The sequence below is a fragment of the Lissotriton vulgaris genome, chromosome 4_1 (assembly GCF_964263255.1).
Source record: "Lissotriton vulgaris chromosome 4_1, aLisVul1.2, whole genome shotgun sequence".
NCBI lineage: Eukaryota > Metazoa > Chordata > Amphibia > Caudata > Salamandridae > Lissotriton > Lissotriton vulgaris.
In genome coordinates, this window is record NC_141691.1 from 1,727,942,978 (window position 1) to 1,727,966,125 (window position 23,148).

A 23,148-nucleotide genomic window follows, 5' to 3' on the forward strand; every position below is an offset into this window, starting at 1 on the left:
ACACACACATGTAAGAGGTCAGGGAAGGGCAAGGAATAAACTCAAATTTACTCTTACTGACTTGATTGAATTCAAAAGAATATATGCGCCGCTTATGGAATAATATACAAGTCGGATTCTCTGCCGTCATGTGTACTGCTTTTCATTCCCGTCTCTATTTTACAAATACACCCTCAGGTCAACTAGGGGAATACAAAATGGCCACCTCATTAATATAAAGTAAGAGCGGGTCCTTTGAAGTCGGAGCCACCTCGATGGGGATTGGTAAAGGGGAAAGCAACTAGGCCTAGATAGTGGGGAGATAAAGATACACTCTTGATATGGCTATATTTTATTACTGTACAAGAGGTCTGCACAACCAGCAGCTGAGAATCCGGCTGTATTTTGGCTCTTGTTGAAAAAATATAGACACAGCTCGCTTAGCCTAGAAATGACCCCTGTTCTGTCAGCCAGCGACCGCAGAGATCACAAGGTTAGTCCCTGCCTGTCTTCGTAATGTAAGCAATGCACCCACAGGCCTTTATATAAACACTCCTGTCTAGCGCCTAACCGCTGCTGCAGATTTACCCGAAGCAGCGCTTTGCTCTTCTTCCTACACCCATTTAATTCCTCTGCACGGTCGAGATAATGTCAAAATGTAGATTCTTCTAAAAACAACGCTTTACCACCAGACCAAGGGTCAGCTTACTATCCATCCACAACCCCATTTTTAAGCATTCTTCCCTTGCTGCTAATTCCAAAAATAATTATTACTCCCCATGTCACCATTTTAAGGAAGTCTGAGTATTTATAAATAGTATTTAGCCCAATTTTAAAACAACATGCCCTTTACAACCTAATTGTGTCCTAATCTCGCCAACCTTGCAACCCCGTTTCCAGTTTAATCCACGGACCTACTAGCCCCCACTGCCAAACCATGCCATAATCTATCTCCAATCTAGCCCTTAACCTAATTATCCCAAACAGGCTTTACTCGAACATTCGACAGTGCGCCTTGATCAATCAAGCCACGGACAGCTGCCCTGTCTGCCTTACATAACTAAACCAGCCCCCTAGCTCCCCACCAGCCCTCCTGCTCTCACTATAAATGATTAACGTCCACTGCTTTGTGCTGCTCCCTATCCCAGCCCCAGTTAATAACGAGTACCTCCCTCCTCTTCCTCTCCCTCCTTCCCGGCGGCCTCTGTTCACTCCCCACACATTCCTATCTTTTATATTCCACTGGGACTGGCCACTCTCCTCTATTTATCTCCCTCTTCTCCCTGGAAGCTGTGCTCACTGGAAGGAAAAAACAAGCATTTGCAATTCAATAGGTCTTACATATTCGTGACAGTTTGAGATATTGATGTTGCAAATCAAAATGTTTGTTAGATTTATTTACTTTTAAATATTCCAGCAGTAGCAGAGGTAATATAAAATTCCACCAAGCAAGGCAATGGTGCAGTACCGTCTGTGCTAATAAAGGTCCCTCTACAACTCCACAGGGTTTCCTAGTAACTGCCTGTGGTACTACACTCTTTCCTCACTTATGCTACGGCTGGTTGAAAAAAAAAAAATCTAACATTATCATTTGAAACGCCAATAGCTCAAACTTAACCTAATGCGAGACCTATTGCATTGCAAATGCTTTTTACTTGCAGGTGTTGCTCACAAAACAAGCATTTATAGTTGAAGACTCATCTTCTGGATACACAGAATCTAAAAATCAGAGTAAACACGAATCACATTGTTCTCTGGACAGTCGATCTCGGCTATTTACAAGGCTCAGACTTTAAATTCACGTGAAGAGCTCCCTTCGAAATAGGCTCCCCCACTGTTACTCAGAACAGCTGGATCCAAGATCTTTGCTGCTCAGAGAGTATGGATTTATTTAAACTGTGCTGGCTACTGAAACCAATAGCCTGCATCCAGACCATGTTCCCACATAATTTGGTATGTGTCAGGTATCTTGAATATGGTTCAATAGAATTTATAAGTGGTCTTTGGATTGAAAGAGAAAGCAACAATAGTGGGCTGTAGACTCAGCAGAATTAGATCGCAACCAGTCACATGCAATACGGACATCAGCCAAAGGAAGGAAAATCATTACCGATTTATGTAGTGTTTGCACTCCGATTTCAATGGCGAACGTAATAAACTAAGAATCTGGTGAGTACAGGATCTGAGACAGGGTCTCTGCGACAAGGATTGGGAAAACACACTGGAACACCCAACTCTGGTTTGCAAAAATGGTAGGTTCCAACAACAGCTTTTCCACCTCCTAACGCTGGGACACTCTTTGGCGCAGCTGTCGTGATTTATAAGTCTTTGCTGTTGTCCTAAATAGAGCTAACCTAACCCCTCTGAGCCTTGGAGTGATATACCAACTTGTGAATATTCAATGCACCAGATGACGTGTAGTAGAGGAAGGTTTTTATCATGTGATGTGGTATTGCCAGCTGGTTGCCCCTTACTGGTACATAATTGTATTGAGTCTGGTACAAACAGGCTGGTCAGTCCTGCTTAACCCGAAGAGTTGTTTGCTGGTCTATAACCCTACACAAAAAAAGTAAAACGGGCAATAGATTCTTAATTATGGCCCTAGTTCTAGCAAATAGAACATTAAGACAACCTGGAAGTCCCCCAGAGGCCCTAGCACACAGAAATTAGTTGGGCTAGTCATACACTGGGCGAGATGGAGTTGAAAACTCCTCCTGGAGAAAACTGAAAAGGATTAGGTAAGCGAGACACAATCAGAGCTGGGAACGGGTGTTATCTGCATTCTAGGAGTCAACAAAAACAATGCAACTTGAAAAACAGTATAAGGCGCTAATATTACATACAGTAGAACGGCAGTCGCCGTCTCCAAATAGAATATCTCTTAAGGGGAACTGTCCAAACGAATGGTTATACACAAGGGGCCCATGGTGATAGGTTCAACAGTGGAGTCTTCTGCCTTCCCCCACCCTGGGTCCCGCGTTGCGGGCCATCGATTCCTTGGTCTAAACCTGCTTCTAATTTTGATGCTGGGAGAGCATTGCCAACCTGTTAACATAATATTCATGTTATTGCTGGGAAACTGTTGCCTGTAATGTTATTAGCATCCATATAACCAACTTATTAATAGTATGTCATGGTAATTAATGAATTGCACCGAATGGCAAATAATGAGCCATTGCTATAATGGAATTCTAGCAACATTGGTAACGTTTTTCTTTTCCTAAAATATAGTAAGTGGGTATCATAGCATCAATCGGACTAGGATAGGTAGTCCACATCTCTGCCTCCCGTTCTGTAAAATGTCCATGGCTTTCGTAGACTTTGTAGAATAATTGGTGATGAATCCTCATCAAGGATTAAGATTTGTGCTAAGGCACAATCACCCACACACTTATTGTCCAGTGACTGATCACAGAATGCCTTGGAGAACGTTTGTTTGTTTGTGAATCTGTAAATGTTTCTAGCTATATGTCTCCTATTACAGCAGAAGGCAAAAACAAAGCAGAGTCCCCTTAGGAGGGTATCTAATCTTGACACCCGAAGGAGAGGATTATCATTTTCTGGCATGTGGTTCTAGCCTCACGAAGGTAATACAGATGGCTGGTAAAATGAATGGAATACTCCTACGAAACATACTTATAATACCTTTGACATTTCCTAAGCTTCACACTGTCAAATCCCTTTCAGAGGATCACATGGCAAGCAGGAGTTACCGGGCCCAACCGCGGGTGTTGAGACCCTTTGCTACTGAACTCCCGTTGCCCCAACTACTATAGGTCCTGAGTAACTGGGCCAAGTACTACCCGTTTTCGCCACTTGACTCAGTGGTAGCATGGGTCTGGAAGAGACTCCCAGAAGAGGCCCACGCTAGTCTTCATGAGACAAAAGCTATGTTTTGCATTAAGAGTCATCTTTAATGCTAAGTTTGTACGAGTACCAAACAGGCATGCAGGTCAAACAGACTTACCAGGCATGATGGCAGCTGGCAAGTGCAGGAGGACTGGTGTGGCTCTCAGCGTGCTTCGGTCCCCTAATGCGGAGAGTCCATTACCTCTCGCGGTTGCTTCCTGAAGACGCGTCGGGCATCCTTCAGTCTCTGGGTGGCTCGCTTTGATGTCATACGTCCTCCTCCAGGGTTCTTTGCAATCAATAAGTGTTCCTTGTAGCAGCCTGGCAAACAGTCCTGCTTGGGGTCACTGGTTGGCTCTGCACATGGGTGCCCGTCCTCACTTCATGGTGGACCCCCAGCTGGCAAATAGGGGGTTGGGTCACAGACTAGTGTCTCAAAATGGCAACAGCGCTTAATTCAATGTGGGCCCCAACTGCCATACAGGGGTGGCATACTTGTGCTGCAGCAACGGTGCCGACCAGGCTGGGCGTCCCACTTTGCACACCAGTATCCACTCTGCAGGATCCTGCTGGGTCTCACTCCTGCCATGCTCTCTCCTTCTCACTAGTTCCACTGATCTTGCAAAGCAGGCAGAAGGCTGGTGCTCCAGGCTCCGGGCAAGTGGTCTTGATCCTCAGCGATGGTGCCTCATCCAGCAGGGAGACTTGCAGACCTTAGTCCCCCTGATTCCAGTAGCTAGAAGTCTTGGTGGTCTTCGCCTCTGTATAAGCTATTGAGCAAAGTGAGGGACTCATGTTTCCACCTTTACAGGCGAGATCCAGACTCAAATGTGATTTAGTGTATGATCCTTTAAACCTCAGGTTATGGGTGTCCGGTCCTTTGAAGTGCTCTCTCCTCTGCACTGCCCTTTGTTAAAGGGACAGTCTTCCACGGCAGGGAGTGGCTCCAGTTTTGCATGACCCACAACACAGACCAAAGGAGTACCGGGAGGGGACACACCTGGCTGGTAGCTTGTACTGAAATATGTATCATAGAGGTTCAAGGCCATATCAAGAGTTCATGGTCCACAGTGCCAACCTTACTAGGTTTACCTTCTCCCTGACAATGAGCCCAAGCCCCTCTGACCAGTAACTCTTCCAGGAATCAGAGACCTTTCATATGTGCACAGGATGCCCTACTCTCGTTCCTTCAGTGTGTGCGTGGTCCCACCTCACATCTCGTGTCTGGGGGTGGCCGTCCTCACCTCCACTAGCCTTTCCAGGCCCTCTGTTTCCAAAAATGGAACCCACAGACCTCCATGTCATGTACCATCCACAGGCACACACGTACCATGTGTTGTTCGTCACAACACACAATCCAGGCAGGCCTTGGAACTTTAAATGGGCCAGTAGGCACCACTCCAGTGACACAGGTAAAAAGGCCTACTAAACACACTACTGATTTATATTGGACACAAATAGGGTATGCTGCCACCACTATGCGCGTGTCACTTAACTCCCAGTAAGGGCAGTAGCTTTTTACCATTATGAGGGTAGTGTTTGGTGCGCCCTTCCCCGTCTAACAAGGCTAAATTACCAGAAGCCAGGCCTTGGTCATGATGCACATGCGTGACCCGTGTTTGCACATGACCAAAGGGTCCATATTTCCATGCAGTTGGGGCACTTAGGTCAGGCATGCATGCCCGTCGTCTTGCAGGGGATGTTTCTGTCCCAACACACACATATCGCAGCAGCTAATGCTTGACTTACTTACCTGCCTCATCAGCAAATACAAGTCATAAACTGAATTCTCCTTATAGATGGGAATAATTGTGGTTATTAATCAACTCAACGACACTCACCTTGCCAATGCCAAAATAATAAAAGGCTAATTTGGCACAGTTGGGATTCAAGCCCGGAATTCTCCAGGCAGATACCTATCTCAGTGAACTATCGGATTGGTTTTTCTGCAAGAATTCATTAGGAAAAAATATGTACAGCAGGTAATATGTAAAGCAGGTAGGCACATATGTACCTGGGGAATAAGTACAAGGAAAGCAGAGAGGCTTTTTGGTTATGGTTCATTGGACACTAAGGCTTGACCAAGGCTTTCACACTACAATAAAAGAAAAACATTAGACAAACTAAATTAACATAATTGTTCAAGGGCTATGATATCTGTTAAAATCTCTCAACCACAGTTAAAACGAATTATAAACAGTGCAATACGTATAAAATACTAGTTCTCAGTTTTCAATGTTTGCTGTGAAAGAAAAATCTTTACACAATACAGACTTTAGCAAAATTTGACCCATTCCGTATTATACAAGTTGCAAACACTGTGAAAAAAGGACTCGTCCAGGTTTTTTCCCCACACATGCTTAGTATCTTTTATTTGTCCCCAGATGCAAAAAGAGTACAGTCTTCACAATTTCAGTTTCATTTTCTGAAATCGTTTTATGCAAATTAGCGGTTATCATTGTCCTGGGTAAAACAAGGGTAAAGAGTTACAACGTAGGCATTTATTCTAGTAGAAAGGTGCCTGCCATAAAATGAAGAATATTGTTTATACTTCAGATTTCATACCTCTGTGAAATATTTGTTCCAAGACCAAAAGGTACAGAGCTTCCGCCAAGGTAGACTGGGCAACATCTGAAATGATTCAAGAAGACAGAGTTAACAGAGGCAGTCCCAAACGCCACACTGTGGCTACTTTGAACTACTTTCATACAGTCCTATCCAATACACTGAGGGAATGTTCTCCCAAGTGCAAGCATGGGCAAGTGCCTTGGTCATTCCCTCACAAACCTCTGTGCCTTGGTCTCGGGTTAATTTCCGTTTTCCTGATATACTCCCATGATGCGAACATGGACTACAGAGTGGGGAAAGTGGATTAGACTTGGAGGAAGGTAGGTTGGAGGGCTAAGAATGCTAGACTCGCCATGCTGAATTCCTTGGAATGCCTCACCTCGAGACTAATAAAAACATTCTTAAGACAGAAAGATACAATGTATGGAAGAAGAAAGTGAAGCAGCAACAAAAGACTCCAGAATTATTATTTCCCACGATGGCCTGCCAAACTGGAGCGTCTGCTCTTGGACTGATATCCAAAGTGTATTTGCTACAAAAGAACAGGAGGTTAACCCATTGCCTTAACTGTGATGGAATGAACGCAGGGATAAAAGGATCATTCAAACAGAACTGTACTTCAAGGTGCAAGACTTACCCCAACACGCAATGGAGATTTTCAAAGCCAGTTACTTTGATTAGAATATTAATAGATTGGAGCACAATTCTGCACAATCCAAACAGAAATAACTAAAATGATCTGAACGTTATGAATAGGTTTATTGGAGACATTAAAAAGGGGTTATCATCAGGATGTATCCAGTTCAGGAATAAAAGGAGGGACCTGCTGTGCAGCAATTCCGCAAATTGCGCAGCGTAGCACTTTAACCAAGTACTCTTTCGGCATACACATGGACCTGACTAACTACAAATCCTGTGCTTCCTGAAGTCACGTGATGCAGAGCAATCACAAACCTGGAAACAAACTAAAGATGAGCCAGGCCCACAAGATGGGGATCCGCTGCATTCGATGAGGGCGGGGTGCGCATTTCTAGCAAGGAGGATTGAATACTTCCGACAACAGCTTGTGAAGAATTGTTTCAAGCGGAGGGAGAAGAGTAATCCGGAAAGGAGGACCAAAGGATGTCTTAAGCAAAAAAGGGAAAGACCGCATAGACAACCGTTCCGGATGCCCCTCTCACCGAGGATAATACACTGATCACTATCTATGCTCGTTTCATAGGCCCCATGTTACGCAGCATAATAAGACGCTGTTCAAATAACTACCATATGAAGGTAAACCAAAAAGTTATACTCAGTACTTGCTTGTTGGAAGTTGGAAAAAGTACCATTCTGCCCTTTTATCTAATAGGTACAACTGCACCGGGCCCCATGTCTCTACTCAGCAACATATTTACGAATTAAAAAAAAAGAATACAACTGATGTATTTATTGGAATTTCCTCAATCCTTTACATATACTTCTGAAGAACCATTGTTTTGACACCGACTGGTTTTCCTGTTCCTACTGTAGTGTCCTACATCAAAATTATTTGCCTTGAGGAAGACCTTTGCCAGAAAGGCAGCCCCGTCCAGCAGGTCGACCCGCTTCAGCGTATACAAGTGGGTTGAGGGAGACCAGTCCCATAATGGTAGAAATCCAACTCAGAGAAATGGCCTTGATCACCTAACATTTAGTTGGGGCAAGTTTGAAAGTTATTGCCCCCACCCCTTATTGCCTATTGACTTTTTGAGAAAAAGGGAATTGAAGATTTGATATAAGGACTGATACATGTTGGACACTTTTCTATTTTTTTTATGTGTAAACAATTGATGTATATAACGGACACTTTTATATGTATATATCTTTGTGATAATTTTGATGCTTTTTCTGATCCAAGTAACTTATTTTTTGTTAAGCGAGTATTACCTGTACATGTATGGTTCAGAAGGTAAACTTGATATAAACAAAATACTAAATATGTCAACAGGTAACTAGGCGCAGTGTATGTCATTATGACCGATTTAAGCATTTAATGAAGTTGAGCTGAAGTAAGTTTGCAAGGGTGTACAGGGAAGATTAAGTACAATTAAGTTGAACCATGTAATTGGTTACATATACTTGAAGTGAGCATGAGGTATTTTAAGAATTTGCCAAATCCACGGTTGTTGGGAGTACATAATGTTTCTTATTCAACAGGATAGTGGTACAGGGATCCTTGTGTACCTCTCCAGAAAAAGTGTTAATGCGGATAAACATGTCCAGAGGCTCACTCTTTGCAAAGAACGAAGCCATTGTAGAGCAGGCTCAGATTCGGGATAACGGTGACCAAATTATGCTCAGCCTGCCGAATTCATGGATCAAAAAGTGCGGTTTGTACTAAAACCAAGGAACAGACAATCTATGTCACACTAAGTGCACAGAGGTTAGAGAAAATCGATCAGTTGATAAAAAGAAAGTGTTAGAACAATTCAATTTAAAACAGTTAACAAGACACTTGAATAGTTCAGATTACAAGTGAGGACCAAAGAGAGGCAGTATGAGATCTTTCTTAAACATCACGTGAGAAGCAGTAGTGCAGAGTAAAGAGATAATGAGCTCTCTACATTTTAACTGCATATCCAGAGTAAAACTATCACAGTCCTCTGCTTTTCAATGCTGGTGGTTCGAGAAGGAGAGTTGGCAAGCTATCTCTCAGAAATATGGAATCTGAGATGATCGTCTTTTAATCAGATATTGAGGCACACCTCTGTGTATCGCACACCATTTCGTAAGTAGACGTAACTTCAATGGGTAGCCAATATTGGGGCACATTCACAAAGGCACTTTGTAGTGGGTAAAGTGATATTCCTGTAGTACTTTTACATGCTATTACATGTTTTAATGAATTGGCCCCAAAAGATCTAAAATGGGAATATTCATATACATTTTGTAGAAATAGAAATGACTGTACCCTGCCTGCACTTTTACTAATAGGGAGTTGAAATTTTGGGGCCGATTCACAGTGAAATGTACTCATCAATGCTTTTGTGAATTTGCCCACAGTCTCTTGAGATTTGGGGAAACGTGTTCACATCGCTTATATCCAGTAACAAAATGTGCTGCCACATTTTAGTAGCAGAACATGATACAGTGAAAAATAGGAAGATGATTGAAAGAGCTCCACAAGTTCCTATGTCCCATGACAGCCTCAACTTTGCAAGTGTAAAAGGAAAATACATTTAGACACATATTGAAAGTAGAGGGCAAAGCGGTCGAAGGTAGCAATAGGTCATTATTTATTTTAGAAAATTAGTATAGGATGTAGAAGATGTTGTGGAAAGTATTCGACCATTCCGATTCATTGGTTGTGAAATGTGCGAGCTTATGATTAACAATTACATTTTCGAATATCTCAAAGATAAGTCACACAAATGATTCCACAAGTGACAATAGCTGCCATATGAAATGTCCAGCTTTATAATTTGGGAATGGGCCAAAGACAAACCGTTCAAATCTTCACTAGTGGCCATAGCCGCCATATGGTATTAGCGAGCTAGGTTAAGAAAGGAGTTTAAATTTTTTTATTTTTACCAAGTGTCACAACTTCCACCTCGAGGTACGACTAGGTTCTGCGATTACAACAGGCATAATATTGCCTCCCTTTTTAGGTCGAAGCCAACCAGACAGTTTGCTAAAGACATCTTGGGGACATTTGGAAAGTTTGCGGTTTACTTTTCTTTCTCCGACTTCAAAGTGAGAGGATTTATGCGACAATCATGATGGCTACTGTGGGTGTGCTGTAGGAAGGCTCCACTGTGTTATTTTTTCCAGCACACAACAACATTTAAATCTCTGTAAATGAACTGGTCAGATATTTAAGCCTGTATCCGAATTAGGAAACCACAATTTAAAATCAATACTCTAGATGATGAGATTTCCACACATTTTCGCTTGTGCTCTGCATAGTTTAGGCAGTAAAACTGTATGTTTGTGCAAATATAATGGGCATTTCAATTGAAGTTCTGTTGTCTGTAATGGCAGTGTGTTACCACACCATGCACACTCAACGCCACTGCACTGTACTCTGCAGCACTCCACTTTACGTTACTGCACTCCACTGTATGCCACTTCACTTTCCGGCCATTCAGTCTAGTCTATGCAAATGCACTCTAAACCACTCTACTCTGCACCACTCTACTCTATGCCACTTCACTTTAGGCAACTTCACTCTACCCTACTCTATGCGAATGCACTCTTAGCTACTCTACTTTGCACCACTGCACTCAACACCACTCCAGTGTAGGCCACTCCACTCTGCAACATTGCACTCTACCCCACACCACTTCACTACACGCCACGCCCCTCTACTCTGAAACAACGCCATTCCACTCTATGCCACTGCAATCTACACTGCACCACTGTACACCATTCTACTCCACTGTGCTTTGTGTCACTCTTCTTTAACCACTGCACTCTACACCACTTTCCTCAAAACCAATGCATTCTAAGCTAATCTATTCTACTCTGCACAACTCTCTCTATGCCAATGCACTCCACACCACTCTACTATACACTGCTGCATTCTACCCTGCACCACTCTACGCCAATGCACTCTACGTCAATACACTCTGCAACACTGCACTCTACGCCACTCCACTCCACTCTGAAACAATTTACTCTACACCACTCTACGACAAGCCACAACACTCTAAGCCCTTCCACACTTCTATGCTACTCCACTCCATTATACATCACTCCACTCTGTCACTCTAGTCCACTCTATGCCCTTCCATTCTACAACACTCTAATCCCCCCGCAAAACTTCACAACACTCCATGCCATCCCACGCCATGCAACTCCACAACACTCCACTTTACTGCACACCACTTGACTCTACACCATTCCACGCCACTCCACTCCAATCCACTCCACTCTATGATACTCCACTGCACTCTCTTTTATGCCACTAACTTTATTCATGCTGAACTGCAGCAATGCTGGTGTACAACACGGCCAAAACACATTGGCAAAGCCAATAACTCTTGCAAAGGCAAGACCTGTTGGGTTTGCTAAAGCTTGTTACAAGAAGCCAACTCTCAGAAGTAAAAATGCACCCTCCATCTTCGAGCAGGTCTTAGTGTCACACTGACTAGTATTCCAAGATCTGAAGTTAGAGTTTGCCAAGGCTGATCTCCAGTCTTAAGGCTTAAATTCAATTAAAAGAACCCACTGCCGAAACAAGGCACACAAGGTGCTTCCTACATATGGAGCAGAGGGCTTTTCTGATACCGAAGAGCGAAATCTTGCCATTCCTTATAAAAAAAACGGAGTTTGGGCTAGAGGAGCCCTTTACTGTTTAAACATGATTCAATCTCTGTAATCCCCAATTCTTTCTCCACACAACATAACAAGCACTGACAAAATCAACAGTTACGTGGCTTGTTTATATGACCATATTTCAGCGTATTCATGAAAAACATGGACAGCCTGGATGGGAGCAGTGCAAGGTTCAATAATACACAGACCAGGAACGTCACAGTAAGGAGGGCATACCACTGGAGTCAAAACAAGACATGAGCAGTACAGATAGCAGTGCGGACTTCCTTCACAAACAGGAGCAGTGCATGCTTCCCCCATACCTTATGAATGGAATGAAACTAAAAAACACATTTACCACGACTAAATGTACTTGATGGACGTTGAACTATCTATTCTAGCTTCATGCATTCCCCTGCGTCCCTTCTCTTCTGTTGCTCCATTTCCCCCATCCACTTCCCCATGGTTCAGTACCACAAACTCCAAAAAGTTGTATAGTAACATGTTGGCAACTAAGTGCTTAGTAAGTAAAGGGCAGCTTAAAATATATAAGTACAATCCATAAACACAAATTATTTTGAGACAGAGGTACTATCTTCAAGTATTAACTAATGGCACATGAGCAACTGATAAACATTTTGCTAAGAGAAAAAAAAAATCTTAAATTTACCTTTTACAAGGAGTCTGAGTGAAACTTTCAACAGATGACCTATGTGATGCTCTCGCATTCTGCAAATAAATAAAAACACAAGAAGGAGACCACAGTTTACAAATTGTTTCATGAGACCAAGACACAAGTTCTTTCCTCTATTGAATTAGCCTTCTTACATTTGCAGCAAGCTTTCCATTCATAATCATTTATATATTGAAGAATTCAAGGTTACTTGGTGTACATTAAACTCTTGACATTCAGCCAAATGCATCACAATTGAACAAAATAGGATCTAAAAACATTGCTTGAAAGTTACATTGATGCAAGGAAAAGGAACCATTTGTGACAAAGCTATTGCAAATTTTAGGTTTATCTCGCAATCTAATTATATAAAATTATCATATAAACAGGAAGAGTTTGAGGATCAAAGCACTGGCACAGCTCAGATTAGGATTGCTCCTTTCCTAGAATACTGCCATTCTAGCCTCTGCCAGTGTGAGCATCGATGACACCATCAAGACCATGTGCACAATCCACTCCGGCTCTCCGTCAGACCAATTCCCGCACCACGTCTTCAACAGAGCAAGCAGCTCCATCGCACCCCACCTACGCAACGTCATCAATCTCTCCCTCGAGAACGCGACCTTCCCAGAGATCTGGAAACACGCCGAGATCAACGCCCTACTCCAAAAACCTAAGGCAGACCCAAGAGAAATCAAGAAGAACTTCCGGCCCATCTCTCTGCTCCCCTTCCCGGCCAAGGTCATCGAGAAAGCCGTCAACAGACAGCTAACCCAATGCCTCGAAGAAAACAGAATCCTGGACCCTTCCCCGTCAGGGTTCCGCAGCAACCACAGCACCAAGACTGCCCTCACCGCCGCCACCGAAAACATCAGGACCCTTCTTGCACAACGGTGAGACCGCAGCACTCATCCTCCTAGACCTCTCTGCCGCCTTCGGCACCGCCTGCCACCGCACACTATGCGCAAGCCTCCATGCCGCATGGATCCGAGACAAGGCTCTGGATTGGACCACTTCCTTCCTCTCCTGCAGAATCCAGAGATTTCGCCTCCCTCCATTCCTTTCTCAAACCTCCGAGATCATCTGCAGCGTACCCCAGAGATCCTCCCTCAGCCCGACGCTGTTCAATATTTACATGGCCCCGCTCGCACACATAGCCCGACAGCATGACCTCAACATAATCTCCTTCACCGACAACACTCAGCTGATCCTCTCCCTCACCAAGGACCCCGTCACCGCCAAAGCCATCCTCCACGAAGGAATGAAGGCCGTCACCGACTGGATGAAGACCAGTCGGCTGAAGCTGACCTCGGACAAGACGGAGGTCCTCATCCTCGGCTCCAACCCTTCAGCCTGGGACGACTCCTGGTGGCTGACGGCACTGGGGGCAGCCCCAACACCCACCGACCATGCACGCAACCTGGGAATCATCCTCGACTCAACGCTCTCAATGACCAAGAAAGTCAACGCCGTCTCCTCATCCTGCTTCAACACCCTCCGCATGCTCCGCAAGATCTACAGTTGGATCCAGACAGATACAAGAAAGACAGTCACCCAGGCTCTCGTCAGCAGCAGAATCGACTACGGAAACGCCTTCTACGAGGGAGCCCCGACCAAGCTCATAAAACGACTAAAACGCATCCAAAATGCCTCAGCACGACTTATCCTCGACGTACCATGCCAGGGCCACATCACCCTCCACCTGAGAAACCTGCACTGGGTCCCTGTCAACAAGAGGATATCCTTCAAGCTCCTCACCCATGCACACAAGGCACTCCACAAGACCGGCCCAGCTTACCTCAATAGACGGCTCTCCTTCTACATCCCAACCGCCAGCTCCGCTCCGCCGACCTCTTACTTGCCCCCATCCCGCGCATCCGAACAACCACCGGTGGGAGATCTTTCTCCCACCTCGCCGCCAAGACATGGAACACCCTTCCACTGAGCCTACGACAGACCCAAGACCTGCTGACCTTCAGGAGGATACTCAAGACCTGGCTGTTCGATCAGTAACGCCCCCACTCCTCTCCCCCTCCAGCGCATTGAGACCCTTCGGGTATGTAGTGCGCTTTACAGATGATTGATTGAATGCGAATGCTATGATCAGAACATTGCTCTGCCTTGTAACCTGGGAGCCCACTGGACCTATTCTAGGAGTAGACCTCAATCTTAGGGTTCTTAATTTCCACTTATGGTGAACGTAGATAGTTTTGCACGTTGATAGTTGAGGGGATTCGTCTGCGGTGTACTTTTACCAAAACTGTTTCACTTATTCAGGCAATCATGCCACACTGGGCCTTGTTGCATTAGTTTTGTTTTTTGCTGGGTTGCAACAGATGCCAACCTCTGCGAGGGTATAGGGCAAACAGGGCTACATTATAATGCATCACACAACTTGCTCCAACTGCCTGCTCCTCACAGCTACCCCTTACTCTCAATACATCTGGTACCAACTTGAGACATTTGGTCAATCCCTACTTCAATCGGATTCTTCTCAACTCCTCCTCCTAAGGCATAGAGGAAAGGGCAGAGGGGTCACAGGTGTCTTTCGCTTATTACCTATTAGGGCCAGATGTGTCTTTGGGCCATTGGTCATGATCACGCGTTTTGGTCCTAATTGTACTTTAATACTACTATACAGCTTTGACATTGTGGTTCCAGAGCTGACTGAGGACACTTCTTCAGGTAAGCTGTTCTACTAGTCGGCCTATCCTTCTGCAGCTCCGGAGTGGTTTCCATCTGCCCTTTTAGGTGCCTTCTCAGCCCTCAATGGCTAGCCCCTCCTGCTCCAAAGTAGACACTATTTTGTCATCAGTGGGCTATCTTTCTCCTGCTCTTGGGGCGACTACATGTACCACTGAGTGGGTTGTTCTCTTCAGCTCCTGGGTGCACCCGGTAAAGTAATCAGTAAACTGTGCATACCGTGGTTGGAATCCATATAGCTCTTAGTGGGTTCTGCTTCTACGGATCCAGAGTGAACTCACTGGGATGTATTCTTTACCCCAGGGTGGAGCAAGCAAGAGCTGAGTGGGCTGTTCTCCCCAGAAGATTGCATTTTCTTCAAGCCCTATTAACTCATTGGCCGGTTGCTTTATTTCTTTTCAGCCAAATTCCATTAAAATGTCTCAATTCAGGAAGAGCCATTAAAATTACTTCAATCCTTCCACCGACCCTTTCCTGTCAGACACTGTCCCCTCCCTTATTCCATACCCTCCATAGCCTTTACGTCCCACTCCAATCCTACTGTTACACACCTTCTCCTTAAAACTCCTTCCTTCATCACACATTCTCATCCTTCACCATTTCCCTTTATTCAGTCTGGACTGACTTTTCACCCGTCACTCCAATGTCAGGATCCTTATGACCTTCTTCCTCAACTTCTGGCCTCTCCAACAACAGCCACATGGAACACCTATGCTTCTAGTCATCAGCTGTCATACTGGCCAAAACAATCACCAGAGCCACCAACTACTCCCTGACAATTCAAGACTTTAGATACTGAAACCTGCAAAGTACTTCATTAGCAACCTAAGCGGCTTCCCGTACAAGAGCCATCAGGGAACACCAGACCTACCAGTTGCCACCATCCTGATAAATGGGAGATGGTTAATCAAGAACAGAATGTAAATCTATGATCTACCCACTGGCTACAGCCAAGCCATTCTCTTTATTAGACACTGGTTAGGAGAAGATGCCACACCTATGCAACTAAGGCCATTCCTTCAGTATTACCTAACCTTGTTCAGAGACCACTTAAAAACAACATTAATTGGAGGATTAGTGGTGATAACAGACTACTAGCATCAAAGATATTAAACACTGGTTTGTGAGCCACTGTTCCACATTACTCACCTCTTCTTGGTATGGACATGGGCTTGTCCGATTAGGGCAACACCTCGGCATAATAAAAAATTATGCCCCACACCATCTGCAGAAAATGAAGAGAGGTCCTTAGCCTTACAGATATTCATTGGCCTTGGGCTGAATTGAAGCCCCTTGAAGGGTGGAGGTCCTAGAAGTTTGGCCCCCTGCAATGCCTTCTTGAAGCTCTAGTGCTTTCTCATGAATTCATAAAAACATGCAAAGTGCGGGTGTCTGCAAGTAAGAGCCACAGGACTGTAGGAAAAGCACAGAACAGTGCTGCAGCCAAGTTAATGTTAATGTTAAGCTAAACTTATAAAGCGCACTGACGCCATAAGTTTCCTGGTGCTAAATGATGATTGTAAGGAGGCGACCGAGAGACTAATTGGACTTAGAAAAGAGCCAGGTTTTCAAACTCTTTCTGAAACTCATCAGGGTGTCAGAGGTCTTAATTGCCAGGGGGAGGGAATTCCACAGCTTAGGTGCCAAGTAACTGAATCTGCGGCCTCCCAGATTTTTAAGTTTACCATAGGGGTGACCAGGAGGTGGAGATGGGCTGAACGGAGGTTGCGGGCCGGGCAGTGCGTGACAATGAGTGATTTCAGAAAGGTCGGGACAGTTGCAATGGAGGGCCTTAAATATTAAGCAGCCAATCTTGAAGGTGGCCCTTTGTTCAATTGGCAACCAGTGCAATTTGTGCAATAAGGGTCTCGCTGACTGCCATTTTGGGGTTTTATGGATGAGCCTTGCTGCCTGATTTTGCACAATCTGTAGGCAATGGAGCAAGGACTGCGAAAGGCCTATGTAAAGGGAGTTAGAGAAATCAAGACGGGAAAGAACAAGGGAGATTACGACTTGTACTAGTGCATCATGCGAGAGCAGATGAGAGATTTTACGAATTTTCCGTAGATGAAACATACTGGACGAGATAACAGCCCCTACATGGGTTTTAAGAGAGAGGTCAGAGTCGATAGTAACGCCCAGGCTCTTGACCGAACCAGAGGGGCTGGGAGATGCGCCCAGCTCCGTTTTATTTATTTATTTTATTTACAGACTTGTAACGCGCTAGGAACTCGACTCCCTGAGGAGTATCTCCGCGCCTTTGGCAGCATCTGTGAACAAAAAGCCCTAACCAGTGTATAACAAATGCTATAACAGAGCTAGTAGTTGAACAAAAAAGTTTTTAATTTTTTCCTAAAAGGAAAATGTTCTTTACAAACTCTGATGTCATAGGGAAGATCATTCCAGAGCTTTGGCCCAGCTACTGACAGAGCCCTTCCCCCTTGTCTAGATTTCCAGAACCTGGGGACACATAGCAATTGTTGCTCTCCAGATCTCAGAGACCTCAAGGGGGTATAGGGAATAAACTTTTTGGTCAGGTAGTCGGGACCTTTGCCAATAAGGCATTTGTGAATGGTGCAGCATGTTTTGAACAACACCCTCTGTTTTACAGTAAGCCAGTGGAGTTTGTTTAGAAGTGGCATAGAGGGAGTACGGGCTGGGGCATTGAAAACAAGCCGTGCAGCTGTATTTTGCACGACTTGTAGTCTGGCCATGACATCCTCATTGGCGGCCAGCAACAGACCGTTGCAATAATCCAGTCTGCTTAACACTAGCGACTGTACTAGTGTTTTCCTTGTTGTATCAGGTAACATGGGAAATACCCGTCGGAGAAGGCCAATAACATGGAAACAGGAGCTTACAACTTGATTAGCATGATGTTTAAGGGCAAGCTCCTGATCCAACTTAACTCCTAGATCTTTCACAACGGCTCTAGGTTCGGGGACTGGGCCTAGGTCTTGAGGCCACCAGTCAGGAGTCCAGAGTCGTTTGGCTTCCCCAAAGAGCATAACCTCCATCTTAGAGACGTTACACTGAAGGAAATTTGCTGCCATCCAATGTGCCACCTCTTTCATTCCCTGTGCAAAGGAGTTACGCACCTCAGGGGTCATGGTTTTAAAGGGGAAGAGGAGTTGAGTATCGTCTGCATACGATACAGGGATGAACCCATGAGATCTCATGATGTTAGCTAGGGGTGCCACATAGATGTTAAAAAGCGTTGGGCTCAAACAAGAGCCCTGTGGCACCCCCTTTGAGATCTCAACCTCCTCTGACTGGTATGGACCCAGTATGACTCTGGCCAGAACTGTGGGCCCCAGTGAGCCGCGCTGTTGCCAGGCAGGATGAGTTCTGTTTTCTCCTGATTTAGTTTAAGTTGATTATGGATCATCCATTGCTGAATGTGGAGCATCACTGCTTGGAAATCTGATGCGGCATTGGGGGAGTCCAGGGGGAAGATGATCTGCATGTCGTCAGCATAATTGAGGACAGTGCATTTCCAGTTTTTTAATGAGTGGATCAATGGCCGGAGGTACAGGTTAAACAATAAAGGGGAAAGGGAGGATCCCTGCGGGACTCCGCATGTCGTAGATACCTGAGTTGCCGTAAAGAGTCCTAGATGGACCGTTTGCCCTCTACCCGAGAGGAAGCACTTAATCCACTCATGGGCAGGGCCCTGGATGCCAGCTTGTCCGACACGGTGGAGAAGGATGTCATGATCCACTGTGTCGAATGCAGCCGAGAAATCAAGGAGCACTAGTGCCTGTGGGGACCCCCTGTCTGCGTTCTCCCGTAGGACATCCAGGACTTTCAGGATGACAGCCTCAGTGGAATGTGCTGGCCTGAAGCCAGCTTGATTGGGTTCCATAAAGCCGGAGTTCTCTATGAATGTTGACAGGCACGTAGTTACATGAGCCTCAAGAAGTTTAGACATGTAGGTCAGGAGGGAGATAGGCCGGTAGTTAGCGGGGTTGGCGGGATCAGCTCCCGTTTTTTTCAAAAGGGGAACTAATATCGCCTCCTTAAACGCACTGGGGACCGTACCAGTACCAAGAGAAGCGTTCAGGAAGGGGAGGATGCTGTCAGGTAGGGAGGAAAAGACCGCCCTAAGAACTGAAGGGGGGCAACAATCCTTGGGGGACCCCGATTTGATACGGGTTGTGAGCTCAGAAAGGATACTGGGGGTTATAACTGAAAATTGGGTAAGGGAAAAGGGTTAAGAGGGAGAGAGTCTAACAGACTGGCAGAGATGGGGTAAGAGATGGTGTTCTTGATGTGCACAATTTTCTGGATAAAGAAGGTATTGAGATGCAACTCCTATTCTGATTTTCTTAGTTGCAGGAATCAATCCCATCACCACATCTTCAGCCTCAACTTCCCCATTACACCTCTCTTTCTCTGGACCTTAGTACTAACTTACCAAGTCATGGAAAAACCTCAACCTTTACTACTTTTGTCAGCAAGCGGTTACCGGTCCATTGGACCCACAGAGTTCTGTCAAGCGTCTCCAACTATGGCTCTGTAACTTTCAACAAAGTGATTTTCCTCCAACAAAAAAAAAAACACCGTCAGAGGCACAACCAAAAGGAATGCTGGCTAAGCCAGGATTTAAAATGATAAAAATAAGAACCAAAAACCATTAAAAAACTGTGGAAAAAACGTATGATCTGGATGTGAAAATCCAGCTCAAGCGACGATACAAACTTTACAAAGCATCTAATAAGAAAGGCAAGAGCTCTCACTACTCCTACAGCATCTTGGATACACCTTGCCCAGCCCCAAAGATCTATTCAAAACCATCCCTAAATGCCATGACCCAGACAGCTCTTGGAACAGTGCTAACTAACTACCCTTAGGAACTCTGCAACTTACTTGTGGATCACTGGATTGAAAGTGTGCATGAAGGTTGTTCGTTTTTTCCAATCACAATGAACTCAATCTTCTCTTCAATCAATCAAAACTCTGTTCATTGCACTTGCTATTGTATAAACCAATTAACTAATTAACGCTTTTAGTATCAATGGCCCACCTGCTGACCAATGCCCCTCTCATATTAAATATTGAAATACTCCCTCCTAGCTTCCCTGCTGCCATACCTGAAGTGAAGCAATTCATTTTCAATTGGAGAATTCAACAACAAACGTAAAACATTCTACTTAAAGCCAAAACTAAATAGCAAGGACATGATTCATTGAATGAGACAAACCTCAAGGCCTACATCAAATGATCCACTGATAGGGAAGCACACAGAAAAAAGCACATTTATTTACTTCAACAAATAACATCCTCTCACACAAGTAGATTTCTGATCCAAAAGATATACTGAATATGTGCTATCAATATGAGACAACCTCAAGAACACTGTTGATTTAAATGGAGCTGAAGCCATCTTCTACTGGACTTGCCTTTTGTCTTTCATACGTCCAACAGGCCATCTGCCTGTTTATTTCATTCTTGTAGTTTTCAATATAAAAGAAAACACAGCCAACGAGTTTCATCCCAGAAACAATGGGAAGTTCTATTTTCCTTCAATCCATAACATATGTAATCCTACCTTATTAAACGCTCTTCTTTGCCTAATATGATATATTCACGATCTGTATGGTTATTTCTTTTATGGTTTTTGTAACAGAAATAAATAATTTTTATTGGCTATTATTAGCATGCCATCATGACGCTATGATGCCCCTCCGTTGTAATTTATGAAGTGGACTACTGACTTTGCAAAGGATTACATATCATATGTACTGGAAGAAAATAGAACTTATCCAGAAGTCCAGAGGAGACCTAATCTTTGAAACATTGAATGGATGAGAACCAACTAAGAATTTTTTTAAATCAGAATTATAGTTAATGCCCTGAAGAAAACCCATTGTTTCTGGGACAAAACATGTTGGCAGTGTTTTCTTTTACATTGAAATTACAAGAAGGAGAAATCCTTTGCGTCAGGGTGTAGGGATTTTCCAGCCCTGATTCACTCAACAGTTTCAGTAAAATCTTTCAAATCACTTCTGAAATTGACCATTCCATAGATATTCGATCAAAGTTCAGGCCAAATGAAAATGGCCCCTAATATTACCTCATCTGATGATACCTTCCATTTGCTTGCCTATTGTGCTTCACAAACACCCATTTTGGGAACTGTAAGGTGCGTCGATAATTTAGCGTGAGAGACAAATGCACTTTTGTATCTGGACCTTAATATATCGGCACCCATTATCCTTAACCATTAGAGGATTCCCTGTTCTTACATTTTCTTTTTACATTGCATTACCACCCCTGCAGGCCCACATGGCAAGACCAGGTATTGTAAAAGATAGAACGTGTATTTCATTCTAAATTGGTCATTCTGTTGCACATTGGACTCCTGTGAGAACATGATGTCAAGATCATGCCTACAAAGACCATCCCAAATGTCATGCTTCTTGTTGAGGGAGTTAGGCCCCTTGATAATAGCTTGAACGATATAGCTTACTGCAAAAACAAGCATTTACAAGGCAATGGTTTCGCCTTTGGAAAAGTTTGAGCTATTGGCATTGTAAATGACAAAATTTGTATTTATGTATTCGTTTTGAAAACAGATAAATAAATGGCATTGTCATTTACATTGCCATTAACAGTATGTGTTTATGGGCCCAGGTGAGTATGGTAAAATCCCGAGAAGGTGAGCCTGCGCTCTATCAGGCCAAATCAATGGAATAGCACCCACAGTCCTCTGTCACGAAAAAATGTATGTCTGATGGCTTTCGCGCACATACACCAAAGAAAAATTCTGAGCTAAGTAAGGAAATACAAAACACGTTTTGCAAATGCATTTTAGGTAAACATGTTGAAAGGAAAACATAGGGTGAACCCCTTTTTGAAAGCACAAGATACAAGCCCAACCTTCGATCCAAACTTCAGTGTCTTGCTTTCAGGTAGTGAATAACTGGCAGCCACATCCATTTGGAGCGGGGGTGTTGCGTAAGTGAGGAGCTGCAGTATGGCCCGCGCGACCGACTCCACTGGAAATCTTGATGAGCGCAGATGACTATTTAAATCTTATGATCTGTTCCCATGGTAGCCCAGTCAGTTTCTCCTCTGCTGCTCTTTAGAGGCACACACACCAAACCCACTTGCTGGCAACCGTGGAAAGGTTTTGCAATATGCCGCTTTTCAAGCACCAAATAACATTGTTAATTTAGAGACATGCATAAACTTTTAGCAAATTACCCTAATCTACCAATGCGTTTTTCCAAGTTTATTGCTGGAACAATACAGGTTTTAAATCTCTTCTACTCTTCTGTTTTACTCAGCCATGGGCGAGGAGAACGGTCAAAATGTGCAATCTAAACAAATTAGCGGTTCCTTTAATAACAACATTATGCAGGATTTATGCAGAGCACATGTTAGAAAAAGGTTTTATACATTACAATACAGAGTAGCACACTGTGCTAGCAGAGCGGACTCAGCAGACCAGGAAGGGGAGATTCTGTAGGGAGAGTGGCAGCCATTTCGACAGTTTGGGATCCATGTAAGCAAAACCATCTAACCAGCACCTAGGAGAACAAGGAAAGGCACGGACAGCGGGAGAGAGGGCAGGAAAGACACGGACAGCGGGAGGGAGGGAGGGCAGGAAAGACATTGTCAGCGGGAGTGGGGCGGGAAAGGCACGGACAGCGGGAGGGGGGGCGGGAAAGGCACGGACAGCGGGAGGGTGGGCGGGAAAGGCACGGACAGCGGGAGGGTGGGCGGGAAAGGCACGGACAGCGGGAGGGTGGGCGGGAAAGGCACGGACAGCAAGAGGGGGGGCGGGAAAGGCACGGACAGCGGGAGGGGGGTGCGGGAAAGGCACTTCTGTTTTAAAGGATTGGTAAGAATCCATCAAGCACAGCTGCACAATCAAACCTGACATATCGAACAGTAAGTTACTTGTGTAGAACCCCTAGCCATTGATCAAACATTGCTGACTGTCCATTTCCGAATATGTGCCGATAGTCCTAAAAACGTTTTTAAAAGAGGGTCAAGGAGACTTCCTGTAACTTCCTGCTCTGATGCAAGCAGACTTGCAATACTAACTCATGCACAAACGACACAAAAGTAGGCAAAGTATAAACCTGTAA

At 44.5% G+C, this 23,148-nt stretch overlaps 1 protein-coding gene across 2 annotated transcripts in view; it reads right to left on the reverse strand.

Annotated features, from left to right (window-relative positions):
* The window catches only part of CFAP418 (cilia and flagella associated protein 418), a 165,903-nt gene that overhangs the window by 40,780 nt on the left and 101,975 nt on the right, over positions 1 to 23,148 (reverse strand). For both annotated transcript variants that reach the window (XM_086966025.1, XM_086966026.1), the window contains exons 3-4: positions 12,344 to 12,402; positions 6,394 to 6,459 (exon numbers count right to left, since the gene is read on the reverse strand). In XM_086966025.1, the coding sequence (XP_086822151.1) occupies positions 6,394 to 6,459; positions 12,344 to 12,402 (125 nt within the window). The remainder of the gene's footprint in view (positions 1 to 6,393; positions 6,460 to 12,343; positions 12,403 to 23,148) is intronic.